The 23,928-nt window shown below is 55.5% G+C and overlaps 2 protein-coding genes across 2 annotated transcripts; one reads left to right on the top strand and one right to left on the bottom strand.

The window, feature by feature from the left end:
* The first annotated feature begins 2,957 nt into the window (after positions 1 to 2,957).
* On the top strand, positions 2,958 to 11,416 carry LOC106782890 (uncharacterized). The gene is made up of 7 exons (XM_070228152.1): positions 2,958 to 3,328; positions 4,200 to 4,281; positions 4,593 to 4,716; positions 4,805 to 4,907; positions 5,053 to 5,246; positions 8,805 to 8,975; positions 11,174 to 11,416. The coding sequence occupies exons 1-5, from the start codon at positions 3,158 to 3,160 to the stop codon at positions 5,185 to 5,187; spliced, it is 615 nt and encodes a 204-aa protein (XP_070084253.1). The 5' UTR covers positions 2,958 to 3,157; the 3' UTR covers positions 5,188 to 5,246; positions 8,805 to 8,975; positions 11,174 to 11,416.
* Positions 11,417 to 11,424: 8 nt separating this feature from the next.
* On the bottom strand, positions 11,425 to 23,653 carry ALOX12B (arachidonate 12-lipoxygenase, 12R type). Its single transcript, XM_001504803.5, has 15 exons — positions 23,166 to 23,653; positions 21,817 to 22,021; positions 18,520 to 18,601; positions 18,323 to 18,409; positions 18,086 to 18,208; positions 17,631 to 17,734; positions 17,119 to 17,291; positions 16,744 to 16,887; positions 15,351 to 15,554; positions 15,015 to 15,101; positions 14,542 to 14,711; positions 14,156 to 14,277; positions 12,216 to 12,316; positions 11,866 to 12,036; positions 11,425 to 11,676 (listed from the first exon to the last, which is right to left on the bottom strand). The coding sequence occupies exons 1-15, from the start codon at positions 23,310 to 23,312 to the stop codon at positions 11,497 to 11,499; spliced, it is 2,100 nt and encodes a 699-aa protein (XP_001504853.1). The 5' UTR covers positions 23,313 to 23,653; the 3' UTR covers positions 11,425 to 11,496.
* Between the last annotated feature and the right edge of the window lie 275 nt (positions 23,654 to 23,928).

The following is a 23,928-nucleotide window of genomic DNA, read 5'->3' on the forward strand; positions in this document are numbered from 1 at the left end:
TGTTGAATGAAGGAATTAATAAATGAATGATTTCTAAAACCCTTCTGTGCCCTTTTTCACTTACCTGTATGTCTCCCCAACTAGACCATGAGTTTCTTGAAGGCAGAAGCTGGGTCTCATTCAACTTTATATGCATGGTGCCCAGCACTGTGCTGACACATAAGAAATACTCAACAATGTTTGTTTAATGATGGACAAAAGGAAGAATGATTGGATGGATGGATGGATGAACTAGCAAGTTGAGGGGACGTTGTGCTCCAGTCAATAAACTGGTACTTGCTTCAATGTATGTCTTCTGGGATCAACTATCATCTCCAGGAGAAACTAGAGACCCCAAGGCAGCTCAGCAGTGAGAATCTAAGCAGTCAGTCTCCAACCCTCCTTGGAGAAGCCACCACCACCTCCACTGCCCAGGTCCTGGGAGCCCCTCTGTCTCTCTCTCTTTCTCTGTCTCTCCATCTGTCTCTGTCCGTCTTTGTCTCTCTCTCGTACGCACACACACACACGCCGAGTCCTTGGGCTCTCGGCTGACCAGCCATCAGAAGAGAAGGTTGTTACAGGTAAGTCACCTCTAGGGGATATCCAGTTAACTCTTCAGAGTGGTGGTCCCCTCGGCCTAGGGTGGGGACTTCGTCATGGATGAGGCGTTGGGCATCCAGGCCCTACAGTCATGCTCTGCAGACCCCCGCCGCAGTTTGGCTTCCTGGCAGAGGGGGAGGACCAGTTCCCTCTTCACTACCCTGGACTCCTGCCTCCACCATCCCAAGTCTTTCAGTTATGGAATGAAGGAGTCATGGAAGGAGAAAAGAGGAAAAAGTGTGGGGTGGAAGGTCCCAGAAGTGGGGCAGAAGCCCAGCTTATCTGCTGCCACTTCCTGCCCAGTGTTCCAGGACAGGGTGGAATCACTCACCAGGAAAGAAGGATAAAGGTGTGGCTAGGTAGAAGCAAAAGGGATAGAAACAGAGATGCAAGACGCAGACATTAGCATGGAACTGAGTTAATGAAGACAACGCAGAGGCAAGGGGTGCCAGACATAAAAATTAAAGGCAAGTAACCAGTGGGAGCAACTATTTGTAACAAATAGAAAATACCTGAAATATATAAAAAGTGTCTACAAATTAATAACCCAGCAAAAAAGAGAGCAAATAATATAACAGGAAATTCACAAAAGGCGGTTCATAAAATAAACCTAAACATCTAACAGACATGTGAAAAGATAGTTAACTTCACTGGTTGTTAGGGAAGTGTATTGAGAGTTGTCAGGGGTGTAAAGCAACCGGTCTCTGGCATGACAGTGTAATGGTGTAGCTTTGGTGGAGAACTCTGGAAGCCTCAATCAAACTTTAAAATCTAAAAGAAAAAATTTAATCCAGCAGACCACTTATAAGAAGGTATCCTACTAAAAACGCCCATATTTGCAGAAAGAAATGTTTATGATGATGGTCTACGCAATATTATTTTTATAGGAAAAAACTTTAAAAAACTTAAATGTCCAGGGGCTGGCCCGGTGGCGTAGTGGTTAAGTTCATGCACTCGGCTTTGGCAGCCTGGGGTTCGCAGGTTCAGATCCCAGGCTCAGACCTGGCACCGCTTGTCAAGCCACGCTGTGGTGGCATCCCACATAAAATAGAGGAAGATTGCTCAGCGACAATCTTCCTCAAGCAAAAAGAGAAAGATGGGCAACAGATGTTAGTTCAGGGCCAATCTTCCTCACAAAAAAAAAAAAAAAAAAACCAAGAAAAAAAGAAAAACTTAAATATCTTTCAGGAAGAAAATGTTAAATTGGGAAACAGTCCTACCGTGAAAAATAATATAGCCGGTAATAAAGTCAATCCATAAATGCTGACACGGAAAAAACATCCAGGATGTATGGTTGTAGAGGTGGAAAACAAGTCGCACAATGATAAGCATGGTATGACGCCTTTTATGGTACAAAAATAAGCTAAGTATGTAATCAACACAAATGCCAGGGAAGAAGTTTGGGAAGATGCACACCGACCTGTTGTTTGAGAAGGAGCTGGACTGTACAGGAGGGCCATGACGAGGAGTAAGGGAGCGAGGACTTCCAAATGAGAGAGAGAGAGAGAGAGAGAGAGAGAGAGGAAACCTGGGAAAAAGAGATCTATTTGATTGCCTGATAGATATACTCACAGGGAACAGCTTTGTTAAGGAAAAGTATCCAAAACTGATAAAGAGGACAACTGCCTGCCCTTTCAAAGATATTTAATTTTTCTGGAAGAAAGTACCATTGCTTGATTTTGCTATTTATTATTAATAAAGGCCTCAGTCTATGTGAAGCTCATGTAACTTGTGTCTGGTAGAGATGCAAATGATTTCTGTTCAGTAATAAAAGATAACCCCAACAGTTAAGAGTTTATTGCCCTGTAGGACATTAGCTATTTTTGTAATTAACCCAGCAATCCTATCCTAACATTCCTTTATAAAATTGCCCATAAATAAATCCTCAGCACCTCAACTGTTCTTGGAACCAGTATTACCACCTTGCTAAGCTGAATTAAATCTTTGACTTGTGTTCGTTCTAATTTGCATGAATCATGTTTTTAATATTTTTGAAAATAATACTTTGACAGGCTGGAGGGAGGGGAGCTATGTCCCACTAGAGCCTAGAGCCATGGTCCCTTCCCTCATTGCTGGGGCCTCTTCCAGCTTCCTCCCCATCTTTGTGGCCCCCTGCTCCCTTGTGCCATGGACTTCAGGGATGCCTTTGCTCACCACCCAGGGAGGATGGGGAACACACGTCCCCACTCCCACCTCCACCGACCTGAGAAAGAGCTGAGGATGGGGCTGGAGGCAAGAGAACAAAAATGGAGACAGAGACGGGCTGGCTGCGTCAGGCCACGCGGTGACTCAGTGTTCGCTACTCAGAGTGGTTTACCCGGACTGGGAGTGGACCTGGGGGAGATGCAGAGGAGGCGCCCAGACTTCTCTCCCGGGGCACCAGAAGTGGGGTGGAGTCACCTGGAAGAGTAGACAGGGAACGTCTCGGGAGCCAAAAGCCGACCCTGGTCTGGAGAGGTGGGGGTAAAGCAAGGCTACAGCGAAAGGAGCCGAGGTTAGACTGCGGGCTGAGGGCGAGGGCCTGGGCCGAGGGGGCGGTGCTGGGTGGCGCACAGGATCGCCCCGCGCCCGGGGACAGATGCCTCTTGAGGGGACAGGCCACGGGAGCCCGAGCCAGGCGCACACAGATCTCCCCAGACCCGCCTGCCCCGCCGCCCCAACGACTCTCAGTCCTCCAGCCAGCCCGTCGCTGCCTCGCCTTCTGCGGCATTCCGGACCTCATCGACCGCAGGCCATGGGCGAATACCAGGTGCGTGCGGCCACCAGCTCCTTCCTGGGCTCGGGCACCTGAGACAACGTGTCAGTGAGCCTGGTGGGACCCGCAGGCGAGATCCCGGCCCTGCTGCTGGACAACTTCGGGAAGGGCTTCAATCGGGGCGCGGTGAGGGCCCGCGCGGGCCCGGGCGCCCCTCTCTTCTACCCGACTCCACCCCACGAGCCTTCTCCCTCTCCCGCTCCCCGCCCCGGGAGGAGGACTGGGAGGTGAAGTCCCCCCAGGACGTGGGCCCGGTGCTGCTTCTGCGCGTGCACAAGGCGCCCCCGGCGCTGCTCCTCCTGCTCGGGTCCTTGGCTCCGGACGCCTGGTTCTGCCGCTCGTTCCAGCTCACGCCGCCGCGAGGCGCCCCGCTCCGCTTCCCGTGCTACCAGTGGCTGGAGGGGGCGGGGAGCCCGGTGCTGCGGGAGGGGGCAGGTCGGGGAGGGAATGGGCTGGGGCTGGGGGAGGATAGTCCGGCCGTGGGTCAGGGGCGGGCACAGGTGCGCTGGTGTGGCCAGAGAGTGGGAGGAGGGGAAGGTGAAGAAGGGAGAACATCTAGGGGCGGCAGGAGGGGTACCGGAAAGAGGAGCAGGAATGGTTGGGAGGAATAATCTTATTGATTGGGGGGATCTGGTGGAGGGACCAATGAGGAGGAGGAAGGAGTGGTTCTGACAAGAAGCCTGGGGGAACTTTTGGGGGCAGGGACTTCTCCATCCCTTTAGCTCTGGGAGAAGAGGTAAAACAGACCAAGAGACCAGTGGCTGACCCAAATTCCAGTCTAGAGATGCCCCACCCCGGGTCTGAGGAGAGGCTGGGGTGCTGAGGATTGGGGGCCGGTCCTCCTCTCACTCCTTCCCTCCGCCAGCCAAAGTCACCTAGCAGGACAGCCTCCCTCTGCTCTGTCCCCAGCACCAGGCAGAGAAGAAGGAGAGGCAGCAGAAATACCGGTGAGCAGCTCAGGGGGACTTGGGCGTGGTAGGCCCTAGAGCCCCCACTTCTTAGTTTTCTGGCACAAAGGGGCTCCCTTGCTCTTGCTTGCTGAGGTCAGCTGAGTCTCGGGTCTGACCAAGAACAGCATGCATGTGAGGAGCCCCAAGTTCTGGCACAGCCCCGCCCCCCCCCCCCCCCATGAGCTCCCAGTTCAAAGCCCTCCATGCACAACCAGGCCCAGGGGCCCAGCCCATTACCTTTTCCAGTCCCAAAGGGTGGGGTCCAGCCACAGCACCTCACTCTCATCTCCATCAATGCCCTTGTCCAGGTGGAGTGAGTTTTTCCCCGGGGATATCCTGCTGCCTGGATGCAGAAAACCTCAAGGAGCTTGATCCCAACCTGGGCTACTTGGTCACCAAAGAAGTCAGCCAGAAATTCCACCTCCTCTTCCCGTGAGCCTGCCTGCCCCAGCCAACGGCTCCTCACGGCAGCTCCTTTCCCTCCCAGCCCACCCATGCCATTCTGAACGTCATCCTGCAGGAACGTCGCCCTGGAGCTGAAGGGACTGCGGGATAGCCGATGGCCCTGGGGAAGCCTGGATGAGATCCAGCACACCTTCGTCTTCCCTAAATCAGCGTGTCAGGTCTGGGATGTGAGGGAGGGCCAGAGAGTCTGGGGTGGTCAGCTGGTAGGAAAGAGAACCAGGGAGCTGGAATTGGAACATTCTGGAATGTCCTGCACAGAACTTGTCCTGCACAGCCGCCACTTCCCTCCCCTGTCCTTCACAGGACCTCATTCCTACCCTGAGAAGAGAAGGCACACCTTCTGTCACCCAGGGCTGCCGGCAGGGTTGGCCTCTGGTGGGAGCTGAGGGACCTAGGGAGGACACTTCACCCCAAATGACCACCCTCAGGATGCGCTAAGGCTCACTGTTCTGGGAGCCATTCTCATTCATCAGGACTTCAGCAAGAATGGCCAGAAAGTAAGTTCTAACAACTTCACTTGTTTGTCAAGGCAAGTAGAAACACTTCCTGGCACAAGCACTCCTTTTCTGCCCTCTCTTGGCTTCACGGCAAGGCAAGCTTCTCAAGCTGGTGAAATTAAGTTAGGGCTTGGGGTTTGTCTGCCGGTCATCCTCCTCCCTAACTTCATAACTGCATCTCCAAGCTGTCCTCAACACTGAGTGGCTCTAAACAACTGGTAACACCTGTCCCGTGAATATCCTCAGCAAACTAGGAAAAAACATCTGAAGTAGAGACTTTTTCCTTTCAAAATTGCCACCTCCTCAGTTGGGGCCTTGTACCTCGCATGAGACTTGAAAACAAACTAAGTCAAAAAATTCAGGAGTCTCCACTCGCCAATATCCTTGTCCCCCTGGGCACACTGTGGGTCCAACTGTCCATTCTGACCTGGGGTTCGAACTATACATGCTGAACGGTTCAAAAATCCTAGCACCAACGCCACACTCCGAGGGTGTGCAAGCTCTCTCTTTGAATGATTGTTCTGGTTTAACAAACTATCCAGGGTGTCTTGTGGCAAAGTTTCAGAAGAATAGGACATGGGTTTTAACAGGAAACTGAAGGACCCCAGTAGAGCAGAGACCAGGAAGGATGGGCTAGAAAGATAGGCTCTGCTGGTATCCAGCGTCCTTCAGTCTTCTGATTTTCTCAAATTCTACTCAAATCCTGGATGCAGTCCTATGCACACCACAGAGTACCTGAGGCTTCCCCCCAAAATGGGTGGGGCTAAGGGAGTTGGTAAGTCCTCAGGTAGAACCCAAATCTCCAATTCCTTGTTTTCTGAGAAACCACTCACAAGTAAAGTTATCCAACCAGCAGGGTAGAAGAAAGGGGACATCAGAGTGTCTGTGTGGAAAGTTGGAGATCTGGGTCCTCAGAGTGGTGGCAGTGCTAGAGGCAGGGGACTTGGGTCTCTGGGGACCAGGGTGACCCTCCCCACACCCACCCTTTGCAGAGTATGTGTTTCAATATTGGCGGGAAGACACCTTCTTCGCCTCCCAGTTCCTGAATGGTGTCAGCTCCATCCTGATCCCTGCTGTCACAGCTTCCCAAAGAAGTTCCCTGTCACTGATGCCATGGTGGCCCCCATGCTGGGCCCTGTGACCAGTCTGAAGGCTGAGCTGGTGGCGAGGGGCCCAGGGGTTCAGCCTCCCTTCCCTCCCCTCAGTGCCTTCAGGAGCCCAGGCTCCCAGTCCCCCAGAACCTGCCTCTCCCACCCAGCCCTGGCTTCCCTTGATCCCCTCCCATTCCTGTCAAGCCTTCTTCCTCAGCTAGCTCAGTCTCTTCTCTGGTCACTGCTTCCTGCTCATCCCTGAAAGGGGGTGGGGCCTTGTTCTGCGATGGCAAGGGCTGAGGGGGCAGGGCTGAGTGGGGAATGCTCTCTCCTGGAACTTTACCAGGATCAGTGCATTTGGCAGGACCCCACAGCTCAGAAACCTGGGGGATGAGTCAGTTGTCATGGTTACTGAGGATGCCCTACAGCTGGTCAGCTGAGTGCTCCCCTGAGCTGTCGTCTCCCCTCTCTCTGGGCTATTGGCATGAAATATACCTCAACCCCAGGAAGCTGCCTTCTGCATCACAAGGTGCTGTCCAGCAGGGCTCAATTCTCTCACCGTCTACCTTTGAAACTTGGGCCTGGCCACAGCAGAAGCCCCTCCAGTATTTGGGTGGAGGTCTGTTTCTTAGGAACCAGAAGGTGGTTCTGGGCTGGAATGCCCCACTGGCTCCAGGGAATGAGGTTCCTTTAAGTGAAATACTTGCGGGTGCAGAGTAACCCCCACTCCCTCCCCCCAGCTTCCCAGAACTGCACAGGGCTGTCCCCTCCTTCAGCTCTCCTCCTCTCCTACCCTAGAGGGGCTCTCTGCACCTAGTGGACCACGCCATCCTCTCAGGCCTCTGCCCTAGTGTCATTAACAAGGTGGTCCCAGTACATGGCTGCACCCCCGACTCTGCTGCACCAGCACCTGGGCAGGCCCCTGCTGCCCCTCGCCATCCAGGCCAGCAAGGAGGGCCCGGGGGAGGCAGGGAGCATATGGTACCCTCAGGATGACTGAAAGGTTGCCCCTCCCAATGCTGCTGTTCATCATTCTCATCTAATCCTACCCAGCCCCTCCCGAATTTGGTTTCTTCTAGTTTTCCTGCATGGCCTCTTTGATTTCTATCCTGATGGAAAGGCTGTGATATTCAGTGTCAGAAAACAAACTGCTCTTGACATGGGTTTCAAATCGGCTCTACTGAATCATGCACCTTTGACAGTTCAGTCATGCCGCCAACAGTTAAAAACATGACCCCTTCTGGGAGGCGTCTCCACGCCCTCCCTTCCCACCCTTCCAGTCTCTGCCTCACACAACTAGGGATCTGGATGACTTTGAGCTGGGACAAGGAGCCCTCAACCAGCTCCACCGCATGTGACAAGGTGGCCTGGGGTCACTTCACCTCTCAGGGACTCTGTTTCCTCTCCTGTTGTACTAGAAGTGATCAAAATAGGGAACATTCACATGGCACTTACTGCACACCCCACGCTGTTCTAAGTACTTCACTGGCATGAACTCCTTTAGTCCTCAGAACAACCCAATGAGAAAGCGATTATTATCATCAACCTCGTTTTACAGATAAGGAACAGGAGGCACAGAGAGGTTAATTAACTTTCCCCGAGGACACAGTTAGTGAGGGAGTTGACCATGTGACTTGGCCCCGTGGACGTGGTAATGGACCGCACTTTCTGCGGCTAGTTTCTGCGTGACACCCACCCTCCCCTGTGCCCCCTACTGCAGCTCACTCAGACTTCTGGCCCAGACAGCCCCATCTTCCTACCCAGTGATGCGGCTGAGGACTGGCTCCTGGCCAAGACCTGGGTGCACCACTCAGTTCCTGGTGCATGAGATCTGCTGTGAACCCGCTTTGCGCTGGAGACCTTTTTTCTTTTTTAAAGATTGGCACCTGAGCTAACAACTGTTGCCAATCTTCTTTTTTTTTTTTCTGTCTGCTTTTCCTCCCCAAATTCCCCCAGTACATAGTTGTATATTTTAGTTGTGGGTCCTTCTAGTTGTGGCATGCGGGATGCCGCCTCAGCATGACCTGACAAGCGGTGCCATGTCTGCGCCCAGGATCCGAACAAGCGAAATCCTGGGCCGCCGCAGCAGAGCACGCAAACTTAACCACTCGGCCACGGGGCCAGCCCCCTAATGGAGACCTTTTTTCCCTCTGTGCTGTGACAGCTGCCCACGTGCCACCCCATCTTTAAGGTAGGGAGGACCCCTCCTTAAGTGCCCAGAGTGTGGGGGACCTGGGGCTGTCTCATCTAACCTGTGACTCTGGTTTTCCCCCGCTGCTCATGCCTCATTTCCGCTATACCTTCCACGTCAACATCCAGGCCCGCACTGGACTCTTTCACCAGGAAAGCTCATTGACCAGGTCAGGGCCCTGGAAGGCCTGGGATCCTAGTGGTCAGCCAGGTAGGGGCAGAGGTTTGGTCCTGAGCTCCTTTCTGCTGGCAACAGTGGGCTCTCTGCTCATTACAGTCGACATCGCTGGGACAGGTGGGCTGTCTGGAGCTGATCGCCACAAGGGCTGGAGGCTGTCACCTACTGCTCCCTCTGCCTGCCCCACCAGCTAGCTGGCCGTGACGTCCAGGACCTCACCCACTATTACTGCCAAGAAGATGAGCTCCAGATCTGGGCAGCTACACACAGGTGAAGCTCCCCTGGGGCCTGAGGGCTCCAAGCCTCACCCTGGGCTACATCTCTGTTGGCTCATCCAACCATTTCCTCCCACCTTCTACCCAAACACACTGCTATCTCCTAGTCCTTTCCTGCCTCCTCTTCTTCCTTCTCAGCTGTGTGACCTTGGGCAAGTCACTTAACCTCTCTGTGTCTGTTTCTTCATATGAAAACAGGGATAATAAGAGCACCTACCTCATGGGTTATTAAGATGAAACGTAAAGCCCTAAGAACAAACCTCAGGCGAATAGGAAATGCTCTCTGAGCATTAGCTATTATTAGTATTCACCCCACAGATAGTCTCCATGTCTCTATTTTTCCTTCTGACTCTCCCTCACAGGAGACCTCCATGGGATGCACCTCTAGGCTCCGTCCCAGCGGCCAGAGGTTCTTGATGTCCGGCCTCCTCGTGGGTCCCCATCTCCCACCACTAACCTGCATAACGACCTCCCTCCAGGCACTGGGATTTATGACAGTGCTGCTCATGAGCCTCACATGGCTCTGTTTTTTGCCACATGCAATGCAGTGTTGACTGCGGCATCTCAGCCCCTCTGGAATCTGCCCCCCACCTTCCATTCTTCCTTCTCAGCACACACTGAGCTCAGGGAGGCCAGGCACCCTGATTCCCCCTCTCTCCCTATCCAAACACTGCCCCCTCTTCAAGCCCAGCTCGTGCCCCCCTCCCCTTGAAGTCCTCAGGGACTCCTCCCCCATGAACACCCATAGCTAGAGCTGCCCGCGTCAAAACCCTTCTTAGCAATGGACCTGCACACCCTTCATGAGCCCTGCTATGGCTGTGGGTGGATGCACAGTGAGCAAGGCAGACCCAGACCCTTTGGGAACCAGTGGAGGAGACAGAGCCAATCCGCCAGTCCCCATACAGAGGGGCCTGGTGTCTAATCCTTCCCTGTGGCTTGATCTAGCTCAAAAGGCTGGAAAGCAAATACCTGCAGGGCCAGTAAGCAGCAGAAACCTATGAAAGGGTGGGCCGGGGGTCGGGGGGGTGGGGGGGGGCGCACGGGAACCGTGGCCAATGGAGAACTCATATTTGTTGATGGAGACAATGGCGACCCAGCTATGACTATAGCCAGACTTTAGATTTTTCAAGAGAAACCAGACATTTTCTAATATTTAAATACTAGGTATTGATTCAACTTGAAAAAGAAACAAAGAAAAAACCTGGGCAGCCAATCAAAACACATCTGCAAACAAAATGGCTCTCAGGCCATCGGTTTGCACCCCCTGGTGGAGACTGAGGCCTTCCGGTTTGAAGCTCAGCTCGGGGTTCATACAATGTGTGGTTGGCCATTTTCCTTCTCTGGCATCAGTTTTCTCCTCTTCGGGCAGCTGGTTTAAGTAGCCTCTTCTAACTCACAGCCCTGAGCAGCATAGGCTCCCAATTGTTAATCACCATGTACTCCTGGATCCCCAGCTTTGTGTCTGACATTGTTGGCATCTCCTCGCGGTTGACACTGTTGGGGTCACAGGAGGAGAGGACCTAGCAGGAGCACTGGCAGCACTGTGCTTACTGAGTTTGGGGGAGTCAGTTTGAATTCAGTGCCTGGATGCCCAATATTCCCACCTCCATGCGGCTCCCCCCGCCGTGGCCGAAGCCAGGCAGATCTGGTGGCCTCACTCCCTGAGGTCAACGCCACGTGCCATGCTCTTGTGCTCTTCTGGGGTGTCAGCAATGGAACCAAGGGCACTGTAAGCAAGGCCTAGGGTGGGGTGGGGGATGGGAGGGTCTCAAGTTCCGAGAGAGTGGGTGAGGAAGGGGTCCTGGGGACGATGGGTTACTTGGAGGGTGTACTCAGTAGGCTGGGCTCCTTGGTGGAGGGGCGTGGAGGGATGTACCCTGCTGTGGGTGTGGTTTAGGTGAGTACGGGCTCCCAGGAGGTGGAGCTTAGAGTGGTCTGGGTTTCACAGTGAGCATGGCTTGCGTGGTCTGAGTTTCTAGCAAGGTGGGCTTAGGGTGTCTTTTGCCTAAATCAGTGGGCGGTCTGCGTTTCAAATTGGGCGGGTCTTGGGTGGTCTGGGTGGGCGAAGCTCAGGTGGTAGTCCTTGGGTGGTGGATCTTCTGGAGGACTGGGTTCCTCGATAGTCTCGGGGACTTAAGATGGACCAGAATCTCGCGGGGCAGAGGTCCCAGCTTTCTCTCCTGCCGTCCCCAGAGGCGCCTGGGGACCCACCCGGACGAACGCTTCACCGACGACTGCCCGCAGCAGAGTGTCGCCGCCTTCCAGAGCCATCGGGCCCAGATCTCGCGGGACATCCGGGCGCAGACGGGCACCTGGCGCTGCCCTACACCTATCCGAACCCCGCGGGAGCGGAGAACGGCGTCGCGGAGGGATCGCGCGCCCGGCGCCCCACCCTCACCCCACCCCGCCCCCAGTAAACGGGCGCGCGGTGACGGAGCCGGGGCTTGCGTTTGAAGCGGTGTTTTTGGAAAAGAGGCGGGCGCAGGGCGGGCAGAGGCGAGGCGGGAAGGGCCGTCCTAGATGGAAATGCTGTTCTCAATCAGCACCGGGTCCAGGTAGTAGTAGGGGATGGGGAGGCACTTGTTGCGCTGGCGAATGTTGTGCGAGATCTGGGCCAGGCGCTGGCGGAGGGTCTCCATGCTCCTCCGTGGGACTTCCTCCACGAAGTGGATGTCAGGGAAGTGGCCCAGGCGCCGCTGCGGGCACGGAACCGGGCAGCTGGGACGGAGCGGGCCCCACTGCTCCGCTCTTCCCCTTCAGCTGTCTCTGTTTCCCTGCCTCCCGCCCGTGACACCCCCTCTACTGTCGTTGGCCCCCCACCTCTCAGGCCCCTTCCTAGGCTCAGAGTTCCCCCACCCCCACCTGCACCCGAGGCCCCAGGGCACCTTGTCGTCAGGTTCCTGGCTGAGTGTCCAGAACACCAGTAGGGTGATGCACGTGGTCTTCACATCCGGCAACGTGTCCATGAAGGTCTCCAGAGTGGTCAGCCCCTTGGCCCGAATCGGGGGGTTCCGCATGGATGACGGGAAGTTAGGCATCCAGGCGGTGAACTCCAGCTGGAGGTGAGGTAGAGGAGGAATTCTGGGTCAGAGAGTACCCCGGGACTCTTGGGTTTAAATTGAGGCTGGAATTGAAGCTGGGACTCAGGTTGAGACAGCTCCGGGCTAGACTAGGGATTATGGCTGAGGTTGGGTTTGAGGTTGGGACTGGGGCAGGGGCTGGTGAGCATAGGTACCTGCCCTGTGTTGACAGCTGCGTGCTTGGCAGAGCAGGTGTAGATGACAATGGTGACATATCGGATCAGCTCGGGCACCGTTCGCAAGCACGTGGGAAAACCTGGGGGCGTGGAGGGAGGCCCATGCAGCGTCAGTCCTGCCCTGGTCCTGGTCCTGGCTGGCCGGCAGAGGGCGCAACCAAGCTCCGCTCACCCTGTCCTGCCAGATGGTGCCCTCATCCTGCCTGCTTGGCTCCCCTGTGGCCACAACCCCATCCCCCCCATCCAGACCACAAGCCTTGGGGCGGGGGCCTCAACTGGTCTTGGCCAAGTGTCCTTCAGGGCTGCTCCCGGCACCAGTCTGAGGTGGGGCCCTCAGATCCCTCCTCCAGCTCTCTTAGGGGGGCCTCTCTGGTCACAGGCCTCAGGATGGAAAAGGCTTCAGAAGAATCCTGGCTTTCCTGCCCTGACTCAGCACAGTCCCCCTTCCACTCCCCGCCCCCCCCCCCCCCCAACACACACACTTCTTTGTAGACTCTGTGCTCACTCCAGATGGATTTCTCAGTAGCCTGGCTCTCTGTATCACACCTAAGCAAGCTGTTTGCTTCTCTTTCCTGTTTTCCCACATGAGAGACCAGCCCTGGTTGCCATGGTGACCCTGGGTTTCAAAAGCCCGACACTTTCAAACCAGACCCATCATCTTCCTCTCAAAACAGCTCTTTCTTGCAGGCCCCTGTCTCAAGGAAGGACACACACCATCCACCCAGCTGCAAAAGCCTAAACCTGAGAGTCACCCTTGGCCCCTCCTTCCCCCACCTAACCTCCACTGCCAAACCCAAACCAGTCACCAAGTCCTGTCATTTCTATCTCCTAACTAGCTCTGGAGTTCTCTGCATCCCCACAGCTCCCACTCTAGTCAGGTCCCTGTCACCTCCCTCCTGGACACCACAGCAGCCTCCCAAACTGTCTCCTAACCGCCATTGCAGCCTAATGTTCTAACCTACAAATCTCATCTCCTTGCAGACTCCTCGATGGCTCCCTCTGGTGCTCAGGTAATTCCAAATTCCTTAACCAGGCTGTGCAACCCAGGCCCTGCTCATGGCTTCAGCCTTAGCCCCATTGGGAGCCTGCCCAACCCCCACTCTCAGCACCGGTGGCAGGGACCTGTAAGCAGCTCCCAGAACTCACTCGGCTTGCTCTGGCTTTCAGGCTTTTCCACATGCTGTTCACACCCAGAACTCTCCAACCCCACCTCTGTCATCTCACAGCTGACCTCCCCACCCTGCAGATCTTAGCTAGATGTTAGCCAAGATGTTAGATCTCAGCCCGCTCTCTACCTACCAGCCCTCTCCAAGCTGGGTTAGGTGCCCCCCCTGAGCCCCTCTGCACCCCTAAAACTACACCAGTCCTGTTTTAGTGTAACTGCCCATTTACTTGATCAGACCACCCCACCAGACTGTGAACTTGAGGGCAGCGCCATCGCCTGTCTTGTTCCCTTTTGCCTCCCCAGTAACCGGCACAGTGTTTGTCACATCATAGATGCTCGCTAAATATTTGTTGAGAGGGTGCCCAAGTGGCATGACCTCAGGATGCTCTCCCATGCCCTCCTGGAGCCTGCTGGCTCCCCACCAGCTCACCAGCCTCCAGCATGCTCTGCTCTTTCCTGTTTGAGCTCATGCCTCATTTCTCAGTTCACAAAAGTTGTCAGGTATGGGAGACTGGGATCCCTCCAGGTCTCTACAGAGATGGCCCACAGCAGAGAGACCAAAGGCCAGCCATGCTTTCTTCCCCAACCTCTCCAAGGTGCCGCTGCTTCAGGGGTCAGGGCAGAGCCCTGACAAACTCCTAGGCAGTGATTTGGCCTCCTTCGGTCTCCAACAAGACATGCTCCGGGCCCAACCCAGTGGGGCTCACCCCACAGCCCCTGGGCCCTGCCAGGTGCCCAGGTGCCCAGGCCATACCTGAGCTTTCACGCCCTAGTAGGCACTCCTTGAATATCTCCCGCACCCAGGACTGCAATTCCAGGTCACCCTCCACGGCCGCGTCACATGGGTAATAGTAGGTGATGATCTCTGTCACGTACCTGACCAGGGGACAGGGCCTCAGTTTGGACCCCCCGTGCCCTCCCCAACCATGCTTCTCCCACCTTCCCAGGATGCCCTGGCCTTCGCTGCCCCAGAGCTGCCCCAGGCCTGTGGGTGGGCAAGTCCTGGGGGGCAGAGGTGACGAGGACGGCTTGGCAAGGTCAGAAGATGGTACCAGACCCAAGCCCAGGTCCTTAAAAGCTCCCCCTCCAACATCCCAGGGTGTCTACCCTGAGTGCCACCCACTGCTGCTCCAACCTCACCTCTCCAGCGCATCCCACACTGCCAAGGAGTCATCACGGTAATAGTATCCTGGCAGGTTCTGAACCCCACGCTCCACAAAGTCGTTGGGGAGGTAGAGACTGTCATAGGTGGTCTCTGACAGAGCCCGCACCATCACCTCAGCAAAGCCCTCCAGGCCCAGGGACATGGCCTGTGACAGAGGAGGCAGACCGTGGCGTTGGCGGGGTCCCTGCAAGTCCTCCCCTCTGAGGCTCACACCCACCTCACCACAGCCTAGTGAGAGCTCAGCTTGCCCCCACCCCAGGAATTAGCACATTCTGGGCCAGCACACCCAGCCCCTGCCCCCTCATAGACACAGCACCCACTTTAACCGGTCCCCCTCCCTCCATGCCCCCTCCTGATCTAAAGGCAAGTGGAAATTCTGCTTTTAGCCTTACTGCAAACGCCAGAAGGAAAGCAGATATCTTGCTGGGGGTGGGGACAGAAGTCTCACCCTGGCAGAGAGTCCCCCCTCATTGAGGAGGAGGGCCCGCCCGATGCTGTTGATCTGGATGGTGTATCGGGTGTGGGGGACAAGGAGCTGTGGGGGAAGGCAAGGAGGACAATGAGAGAAAATCGAAGTTATCCCCAAAAAACCTCAGCACCCCCATTTCTGCAACATCAGACCCCTTCACTTGAGGAAGTCCCTAACCCAAGCCCTCTCTTGTGGGTCCCAGCTGCCTCCCAAGTCTAACTGGAGTCCTTCTGACTGCTGAGTGAGCCAGGTGGCTTCCCGAGGCCAGGCGAGGGTAGTAATGCTTCCCAGAGGCCCCTTCGCCCAATCCCATACCTTGTAGAGGGGGTGACACATGGGTAGCTGCCTCAGCATGGCCAGGCAGAAGGCCTCAGCGATGAGGTGGGTCTCCAGCAGGTGGGAGATGGCCTCGTGGCAGTAGAACTCGGCATAGCGCACCCACGTCTTAGCCAGCAGCCAGTCCCACTCTGAGTCACTGGGCAGGAAAATGGGGCAGTCGGGCCCTGGGGTCTGGCTGAGCTGGGGGTGAGTAAGGAGGGAGGTTGGGTAAGGGGAGAGACTCACACACATAAGGACCCCCACTTCAGGAGGAAAGCAGAGGGGAGTCTGAGGGGTTAAAACGCCACCCCCTACACTCCAGTCCCTTTGGTCGCCTGAGCACACCAGGGCCTTCCCTCCCTCTTCACATTTGCTCTTGCTGTTTCCTCCTGCTGTAGTACTTTCCCCCTGCCCCTTTCTCTACCTGGCAGTTCCCACTCACTCTTCAAGAAACAGCTCACAAGCTGCCTCTTCTGAGAAGCCTTCCTTGTCTCAAGCCCCCAGCCGCCACATTCAACTGTGAAGGTTGTGCACTGCACAAGAGTACCCAGCCCCCTGAGCAGGAGGGGACTCACTGAAATCTAGCTTACAGTATTCCACTAATGAGCCAGGAGCATCAGGGCTTGACTGATCCCCCTCAGGGGGTGCCTTTTTCTAATTTGGACAGGACCCTGGTGGAGACCTCTGAGAAGGAAGCACCTCAGTTCCCTTTCCTGCCAGACCAGACTCAAGGCAGCGGCTAAGACTGACCAGCTCGATATTTCCAGCAGAGGCCAGACCCCCAATAAGCACTGGTTTATCAAGTGGATGGGTAAATGGAGTCAAAGAAACAAGCTTGAGACACCAAGTACATTCCTGTCTGTTACCTATGTGTTTATACACACAGCACACACTCTACACACGGGGCCAAACACGAGTGCACCCACAGGGACCCAAGTTCATGCATGGGCATACAATCACAGAGTGGCAGCACACAGTTGTGCACATGTAGGCGCACAGGGTCTCAGCCCAAGGCTTATACACAGGGCCACACACCAGGCTCACCACTAGCCACAGACACAGATAGGGACATACATAAACATAGGTGTATTCTCAGATGCACACACAGGGACACACACTTATATGGACACACATGCTTACATACAGATGTGCACATTCACACAAGCACAAATTCTCACAAATAGATGTACACCCAGGTCTGTAAGTTTCACAAGCATGCACACACACAGAGGCTGACCCACTGACCATATACTCACATGGATAGGAGCATAACAAGTACACACACAGGCCCACACACTCTCATAAGCGCACATACACATGCATGCACACACAGAGGCTAATGCACTAGCGATGCGCTCACACAGCGGCCCCAGGCCTACACCCCAGGCACCTGGATGGCGATGGGCATCATGTTCCCTTCCGGGCCAAAGTGCAGTAGGCAGACGGGGGCGCAGTGGTGCTGCTTCTGGCCGTTGAGCTCAACGGTGGGGATGCCCTCCAAGATGCGGTAGTCTGCCAGGTAAATGTTCCCCTTCTGGAGGGGAGCTGCGATGGGCGGGCAGGTAGGTACCCACATGGAGCACCTACCACCCACGCCTTGGATGCAGAGTGCCCTAGCGCTCGGGTGCAGGGGTTGGCCAAGACCCGACTGGGGGATCAGGGCGGGGGTGGGACTCTGCGGGCGACCGGAGTGGGGAGAGATGGGGATGCCACGGAGGGAGGGAGGCAGGGAGGCCGTGGGGGTCTCCACCGGAGCGGGCCTCACCTCCAGCTCGGCTTGCAGGCACGTTCCCTCGCCCAGGAACGGGGCCACCATGTCTTCTGTGACGGGGAACTTATCTGGGATCCGCGTGCAGCGGCGGAGCAGGCCTGGGTTGATACCATTGAGGTACTGGTACCCAAAGAAGCTGTCCTCTGCCCAGTGCTCGGCCACGTACTCTGGGGGGACGGCGGAGGGACATCAGGACGCGCCCGGATCCCCCTCAGGGACAGAGAGGCATAGAGCTGTGGCCGTGGGCGAAGGAAGACAACGGATACCCGAGAAGACTCGAAGCCCCCAGCCTCCCCTTTAGCGGCCGGAGGGGCCAAGGGCGACGTTTCCCAAGAGGCCGCCAGAGGGCGCGCCCGCCCAGCTAGCGATTCCTGCCTGAGGTTCACCCCGCCCGTCCCGTCCCGTGGCTGTGATTCGAATCCTGGCCTCTTGCACGCGCCTCGAGTTCCTCCTGCCAGAGATCACCTGGCTCTCCCGCGTTCGATTCGGGATGCCCCACTCCGTACCGGAGATGACAGACTTGTTGGAAGGGAAAACTTTCTTAATGTCCTTCAGTCTCTTCCACGACCGTTCGCAGTCCACCAGACCGCGGAGTTTCAACCCCAGTGCCCTAGGAGTTGAGATTCGAAGTGGGGAGGCCGTCAGAGAGGTGCCAAGCGCCCCCTGGGACGGTGGCAGAGCTGCCCCACCTCACGTAGGTCCCTGGGCCTCAGGGTCTCTAAGTCTCAAAGTCCGTGAATTTCTGGAACTCTGGGTCTAAGGGTCTCCCAGGACCAGAGCTCAAAGTCTTTCTCTGTCTAGGTCTCTGAGTGTCACCTCTCAGGTTCTCTGGCCTGTCTTTTCAGCTCCCTCTGCCTTCCTGGCCATTTCAACCTCTGGGGCTGTGGTGGAGGCGGGCATGGAGCAGCGGGTGAGGGACAGTCTACAGGAGCCCTCACCGCCCCCTCACTCACACACTCACATGGGCCCCAGGCGCATGAAGAAGGAGGCGGTCTTCAGGAAGGAGTAGCGGAGATTTGAGTTCAGGAACTTGGTGGCCTTAATGTTGATGAGAATCGGGAATCCCGGGATATATCCATTCCACCTGTGGGAAGGAGTGCAGGGCTGGGGCTGGGCACCTGGGGTCCAGCGGGTGGGGAGGGGGCAGAGCCCAGGGGTCAGTCATGGAAGGGGCCCTAGGGCAGCCTCAAGTCCTTACTCAGGCCGGTTGGGGTTTCTCCGTACAGGAGGGCGGTAACTGGGGATATGCACGTAATTGGGCAGGCCGGGAAGGAAGACCCTCCAGCTGCAAAGAAAAACCAAGACGATGATCCCTGATGCCCATGTACCATCCTAGGGCCAGAGGGGGTGTCACTGGCCCCCGACATCCCGCAGCCCCTGTTGCCCTGCCCTCACTGGTAGAAGTCCTGCTTGGCTCTGATCTCCTCCTGTCGGTGCTCCAGAAGGATGGGGAGCTTGTCGTCTGCTCTTGTCTTTCCTGCAGGAAGACCAAAGAGGAGGCTCAAAGTCTGCCTCCCAGCCGCTGCCCGCCCTTGCCCACTTCAGGGATCAGAATGCAGCTTCTGCCTCCCAGGTTGGCTCTGGGGCGCCCACGGTCAAGGGTGGGAAAGGCTTACCCTGAGAGAGGGAGCGTGGGTCTCCCCCCAGACCTCAGAGGAAAGGATCAGGGACCTCCCTCCTCCCTCTGGCTCCACCCCGCAAGCTGGGCTCTGCGGCTGCAGGGAAGTCCCTCTTCTACACCCACTGGAGCATTAGTGACAGTTCTTTGGTGCTTACTAAGTACCAGGCACTTTCTAAACCTTGGCTTCTATCAATAATTACTCTGCACAAGAACAACCGTATGAGGCAAGTGACTTATTGTAGGCCCACAACCTGGTCTCCGAATTCCAACATCCAACAGGCTGTAGAGAGCAGGTCAGTTTTTTCCTCAAGCCAGGCACAAATTCCTTGGTCAGCAAAATCTGCTCTAAATTTACCTGAAGCTCTAGGTAGTCTCTATTTAACTCATTTGGTATAACTATTCATAGTTTTTGCTGCAGAAATAATAGTATATTTGATTAGGGGGTGCCCTAGTGGGTATATCACATAGCATTATGGTATGTGTATATATAGAAAATATATAGATACATAAAGATATATCTATACATATATTTCATATATATGTGTGTATGTGTATGTATATATATATCTTCTAAATCAAATCTGAATTTCAGAATACCTCTGGCCCCAACCAGTTCTGGCTATGGGACAATATCATCGTGCTCATTTTACAAGGAGGAAACAGTCAATATTACATAGAGAGAAAACAGTGAGCTGGCATTTGAACCAAGGCAGCCTGCTTCTGACCACTCACCCATCACCCACTAACAGCCACCAATGGTCGTTAAGCCTTTTTAAAACTTATTTTAGAGGTTACCTCACTGGATTCTCACATCAACCCTACTAAGTAGGTTCCATTAGCCCCATTTTACAGATGAGGACACTGAGGCTTAGAAAAATTCAGAACTATACCCACATGTCCAGCTGGTAAATAGTGGAGCTGAGGTCCAGATCTAGGCCTGCCTTTCTCCAGCATCTTGGCTGGTAGTCCCCAGCTGGCGTGTGCCTATCACTGCAGCCCCGTCATTTTCCCTCGAGACCCTCTTTGCCACCCTCTTCCTCCTCCATCTGCCTTAGCTCACACTGTATCCTGGGCGAACAGTGTCCCCTGGAGTTGTGCAACCCAGAGACCCATCTTGGCTTCATTCCCAGGGTGGGAGCCTTGCTCCTTCAAGGGCCCAGGAAGTGACTCAAGTCTCCCTAACCTGTTGTTGCGTGGCAGCTGCCCCACCCAACCCCATTCCTGCATGGCCACACAGCATCACCCTGCCTGTCCCCTGCTTCCATGCCACTCAGACCTGTCACTGTGAGAAGATGATCCACATCCCCAATGAGACCCTCCCCTTGGCCTCCCCGCCCTCTCCCCTGCCTGTCTTCCTCTGCCCCTGCTTCCCCTTTCCCCTGCTCAGGCCCCATTCCCCTGCTCCCAGGGAAAGGCTCTCGCCACGAGGAAATGAGAGGCAGAAGAGGGGGAAGAGGGGAAGTAGGCAGCGGGAGGATGGGGCTCCAGGCCCCTGCATCCTCTCTGCTCTGCCCTCCCCTCCCATCCACCTCGAGGGAGGTCAAAAGGGGACAGGCCTGCAGTCCCTGTGTAGCAGCCACATATTAGGAAGCTGACACAAGCCCACCAGACAAGGACTCTGGCAGGGGTGGATGCAAGGAATTCAGGCACTCAGGTCCTGTCCCTTTTCCATGGGAGCAACCACGTGACTGGGAAAACAGCTGGGCAGCCTTGATCAGCCACCAAGGAAAAACCCCATAGTCTGCATGAGTAACAGGGCCTCCTACTGGAGTGCAATGGAACCTTACTGGATTAAGGGGGGGGGGGGGGAGGGGGACACCTTTTGGAGCAGAAGTGAGTCCTGTTAGAGAAATAATGTCCTGTTGGGGTCTTAGGGAGTCCTTTGGAGCAATAGAACTTCCCATCAGTCTAAAAAATCCTCAATTAGAAAACCAGGCCAGGGGCCGGCCCTGTGGCTGAGTGGTTAAGTTTGTACATGTTTTGCTTCAGCAGCCCAGGGTTTCGCTAGTTTGGATCCTGGGTGTGGACATGGCACAGCTCGTCAGGCCACGTTGAGGTGGTGTCCCATATGCCACAACCAGAAGGACCCACAACTAAAATATACAACTATGTACTTGGGGTATTTGGGGAGAAAAAGCAGAAAAAAAAAAAAAAAAAAGAAGATTGGTAACAGTTGTTAGCCCAGGTGCCAATCTTTAAAAATTAAAAAAAAATTTTAAAGGAAAAAAAGAAAACCAGGCCATCAGGGCTGGCCCTGAGGCGGAGTGGTTAAGTTCGCATGCTCCACTTCGGCCACCCAGGGTTTCGCCAATTCAGATCCCAGGCATGGACATGGCACCACTCATCAGGCCATGCTGAGGCAGCATCCCACATAGCACAACCAGAAGGACCTACAACCAGAATATACAGCTATATACTGGTGGGATTTGTGGAGGGAAAAAGAAAGAGGGAAAAAAAAGAAGATTGGCAACAGATGTTAGCTCAGGTGCCAATCTTTAAAAAAAAAAGAAAACCAGGCTTCGTGCAAGCCCTCCTGTTACAGCCCCATGGAGAACTGTGAAGCTAACAGGGCTTCTTAGTGAAAGGACGAGGCAGCAGTTGGAATGCTAGGGCATCCTATTAAAGTAACCAGGCATCCTGTGTGGGAATAGCCTCCTGCTGAGGGGACAGGGAATCATTTTAGAGCATCAGGACATGCTGTTTGGCATAAGTAGGGCATCCTAGCAGAGTCCTGAGGCCTGTACTCAGAGTAGTGAGGGGTCTTTCAGAGTGGCTGGGCACCCTGTGGTAGTCAAGGGGAGGACTGGAGAGCACACTGGTCTTCAGCTAGAAGCGGGGATCCTGAGATCCTGAGGGTAACCCTGGGCCTCTGTTCCTCCAGGATGCAGCCCGGAGCTGGGGCCAGCATGGCAGCAATGACTGAGAGTAGTGTGTGAGAGTGGCAGGCGTTCCTGGGAGTCCCTGTGGGGCTGGCACCTGGCTGGCTTGTTAGGAGCCTGGAGTGGCGATGCTGGACAGGCCAGGCAGGAGCAAGAGGCCTAAGGGCATGGGATGGGCTGGTGAGGGCTTGCCTGTAGCCTCCCGGAGTGCCAGGGTCTCGTAGCCATCCATCCACTGGTAGGCAGGGAAGTGGTAGGTGTGGCCATTGGGCGCAGAGATCTGCACGTAGTTGCAGTACCAGGAGTTCTTGGGAAAGAAGGAGTAGCGCTCCTTGTGCAGACGGATGATGATGAGCTCCCCGAGGTCCTGCTGGCACTGGACAGTATACTCATCCACCTGGGCAGGGCACAAGGCCAGCTGAGCAGGCAGGACTTGACCCTGGCTCCTCAGGCCTCCCATTAGCCTGGCCCTTCACCTAAACCCTGCTCACACTGAGAGATGCTCATCTCCCTGGAATGAGGTGACCTGATCATTGGGCTCTCCTCCCATCCCTCCCACCTGACTGTCCCCTGCTGGGCCCATCTACCCAGGGCTGGGCAGGACCCCAGCCCCTCCCTTCTCCATTCCCAGCTCCTCGGGTCCCCTCCTCCCACCCCATCCCCAATCACCTCAGGCTGCAGGAGCCATGCAGACCCCCAGGGGCTGGTGTACAAAGGGGTCCGTGGGGTCCAGGGCCTCCCAAGCCTCCTACAGTCTTAGAGTGGGCAGAAGTGGTCCAGCTAGTCCCTTTTTCTCCCACTTATCAATGAAGATGTGGTGATTCATAAATGGCCACATAGAGTGACCTATTAAATCACATAACAGCAGGTGGCTGGACCAGACTCAGAATCAGGTCTGAGGGTTGAGGGCCCAGGAAAGGGTGCCTTCCATGATGGAGCAGGTGGGTCCCCACTGGACAGGCTGGCCATTTTAAGTCACAGAGAATCCACTGTGAATTTAAGCCAGTTGTGATGCAACTTAACTTAGGAAGAGTGAGTAAGGATGAGAGAGAGAGGGATGAGGGAGAGGGGGAGAAAGGAAACAGGAAAGGGATGAAGGCAGAGGGAGTGGAAAAGGGAGGAGAAAGAAGAGAGATAAAGGGAGTGAGAGAGGGTTGAGAGAAGAGGGATGTGGGGTGAGCGATGAGAGAGAACAAGACGGATGAGGGGGAGGAAGAGAGAAGAGGTGAGAAAAGGGGAGGAAGGCAGATGAGGAGTGACCAGAAAGGGATGAGAGGTGACAGACCAGGGATAAAGAAGGATGGCCCCAAGGCCAGAGAAGTGGGAGAAGGTTGGAGCGAGGTCTGAATTGAGGGGCATCCGGAACCACACTTGGAGCCCCACTGCTTTCGGACCTCCCCAGAGCCCCCCAACCTCTCCTGGCCAAGCTCTGGCTCCCTGGCTCCCTCCCCTGCACACCTGCATCCCTCTCCGTGTTTCCCAGACTCAGACACATATACACACTCACACATATGCACACTCACACATGCGCACACACTCACCGCTCCAGTTGCAAAGTCTCTCCCAAAGTGGTTCAGCAGCTGCTTATGGCTCTCTCCTTGGGTCCCCACGATGGTCAGGGAGATGGAGTCCGTCGTTCCTGACAAGAGATCAGTACCAGTGGCCACCTTGACTTTGTACGTGGCCATGGCTGCTCTTCAGGAAGCGGGAGCGTGGGACTCAATCACAGACGGTGGGGGCTGGGCCACAAGGGGCCAAGCAAGGGAAGCCAGACACAGAGAGGAGTGGAAAGGGACAGCGTCCCGAGGCGGAGAGGTGAGGCCCACTGGCAGTCCAGAGCCTGGAGAAGCTGCTGCCCTTGATGGGCGGGTTGGGAACCCGGCAGGCTGGGGCGGGGCTGTGCTCCTGACAGGTAAGCAGGCATCTGAGCTACAAGCCTTCTGGGATCTGGCGGGGAGGGGCAGATGACAGGGCAGCAGGGCGCTGGACCTATCTCCAGAGAGGGCGGATGGAAGAGGGCTTGAATGAAGGAGACTTCAGGGTGGGAGAGCCAGTCTAGCATGAGCCACAGCCCCAGGGAAGGTGGAGGAAGGGCCAGGCGGGGCCCCCAGATCTCTATCAGCCTAATAAACTCCTTCCTTCTGTTTGCCTCCATTGGCTGCAGTGCTGGGCACTCCTGCTAAACGGGGCCGTGGCCAGTGGGTTACCTGCATTCGTTCTGGGGCTCCTGGTAGGTGGGGGTTAGGGGAGGCGCAGCGCAAACTTGCTGTCCAGCTGGCCTGCTGCCTGGCCATTCCTCTCTGG

This window comes from Equus caballus, chromosome 11 (assembly GCF_041296265.1).
Source record: "Equus caballus isolate H_3958 breed thoroughbred chromosome 11, TB-T2T, whole genome shotgun sequence".
In the NCBI taxonomy this organism is placed as follows: domain Eukaryota; kingdom Metazoa; phylum Chordata; class Mammalia; order Perissodactyla; family Equidae; genus Equus; species Equus caballus.

Bases quoted from the DNA above. Each gene is read 5' to 3' on its own strand.
- LOC106782890 (XM_070228152.1), top strand. From the start codon at position 3,158: ATGCCTCTTGAGGGGACAGGCCACGGGAGCCCGAGCCAGGCGCACACA. The intron at 3,329-4,199 runs GTGCGTGCGGCC...TCCCTCCGCCAG, and splicing joins AGGCCATGGGCGAATACCAG to CCAAAGTCACCTAGCAGGAC. The intron at 4,717-4,804 runs GTGAGCCTGCCT...GTCATCCTGCAG, and splicing joins AAATTCCACCTCCTCTTCCC to GAACGTCGCCCTGGAGCTGA.
- ALOX12B (XM_001504803.5), bottom strand. From the start codon at position 23,312: ATGGCCACGTACAAAGTCAAGGTGGCCACTGGTACTGATCTCTTGTCA. The intron at 18,209-18,322 runs GTAAGGACTTGA...TCCTTCCCACAG, and splicing joins AGAAACCCCAACCGGCCTGA to GTGGAATGGATATATCCCGG. The intron at 14,278-14,541 runs GTGAGGTTGGAG...TCCCCTGGTCAG, and splicing joins GTGTGGGATGCGCTGGAGAG to GTACGTGACAGAGATCATCA.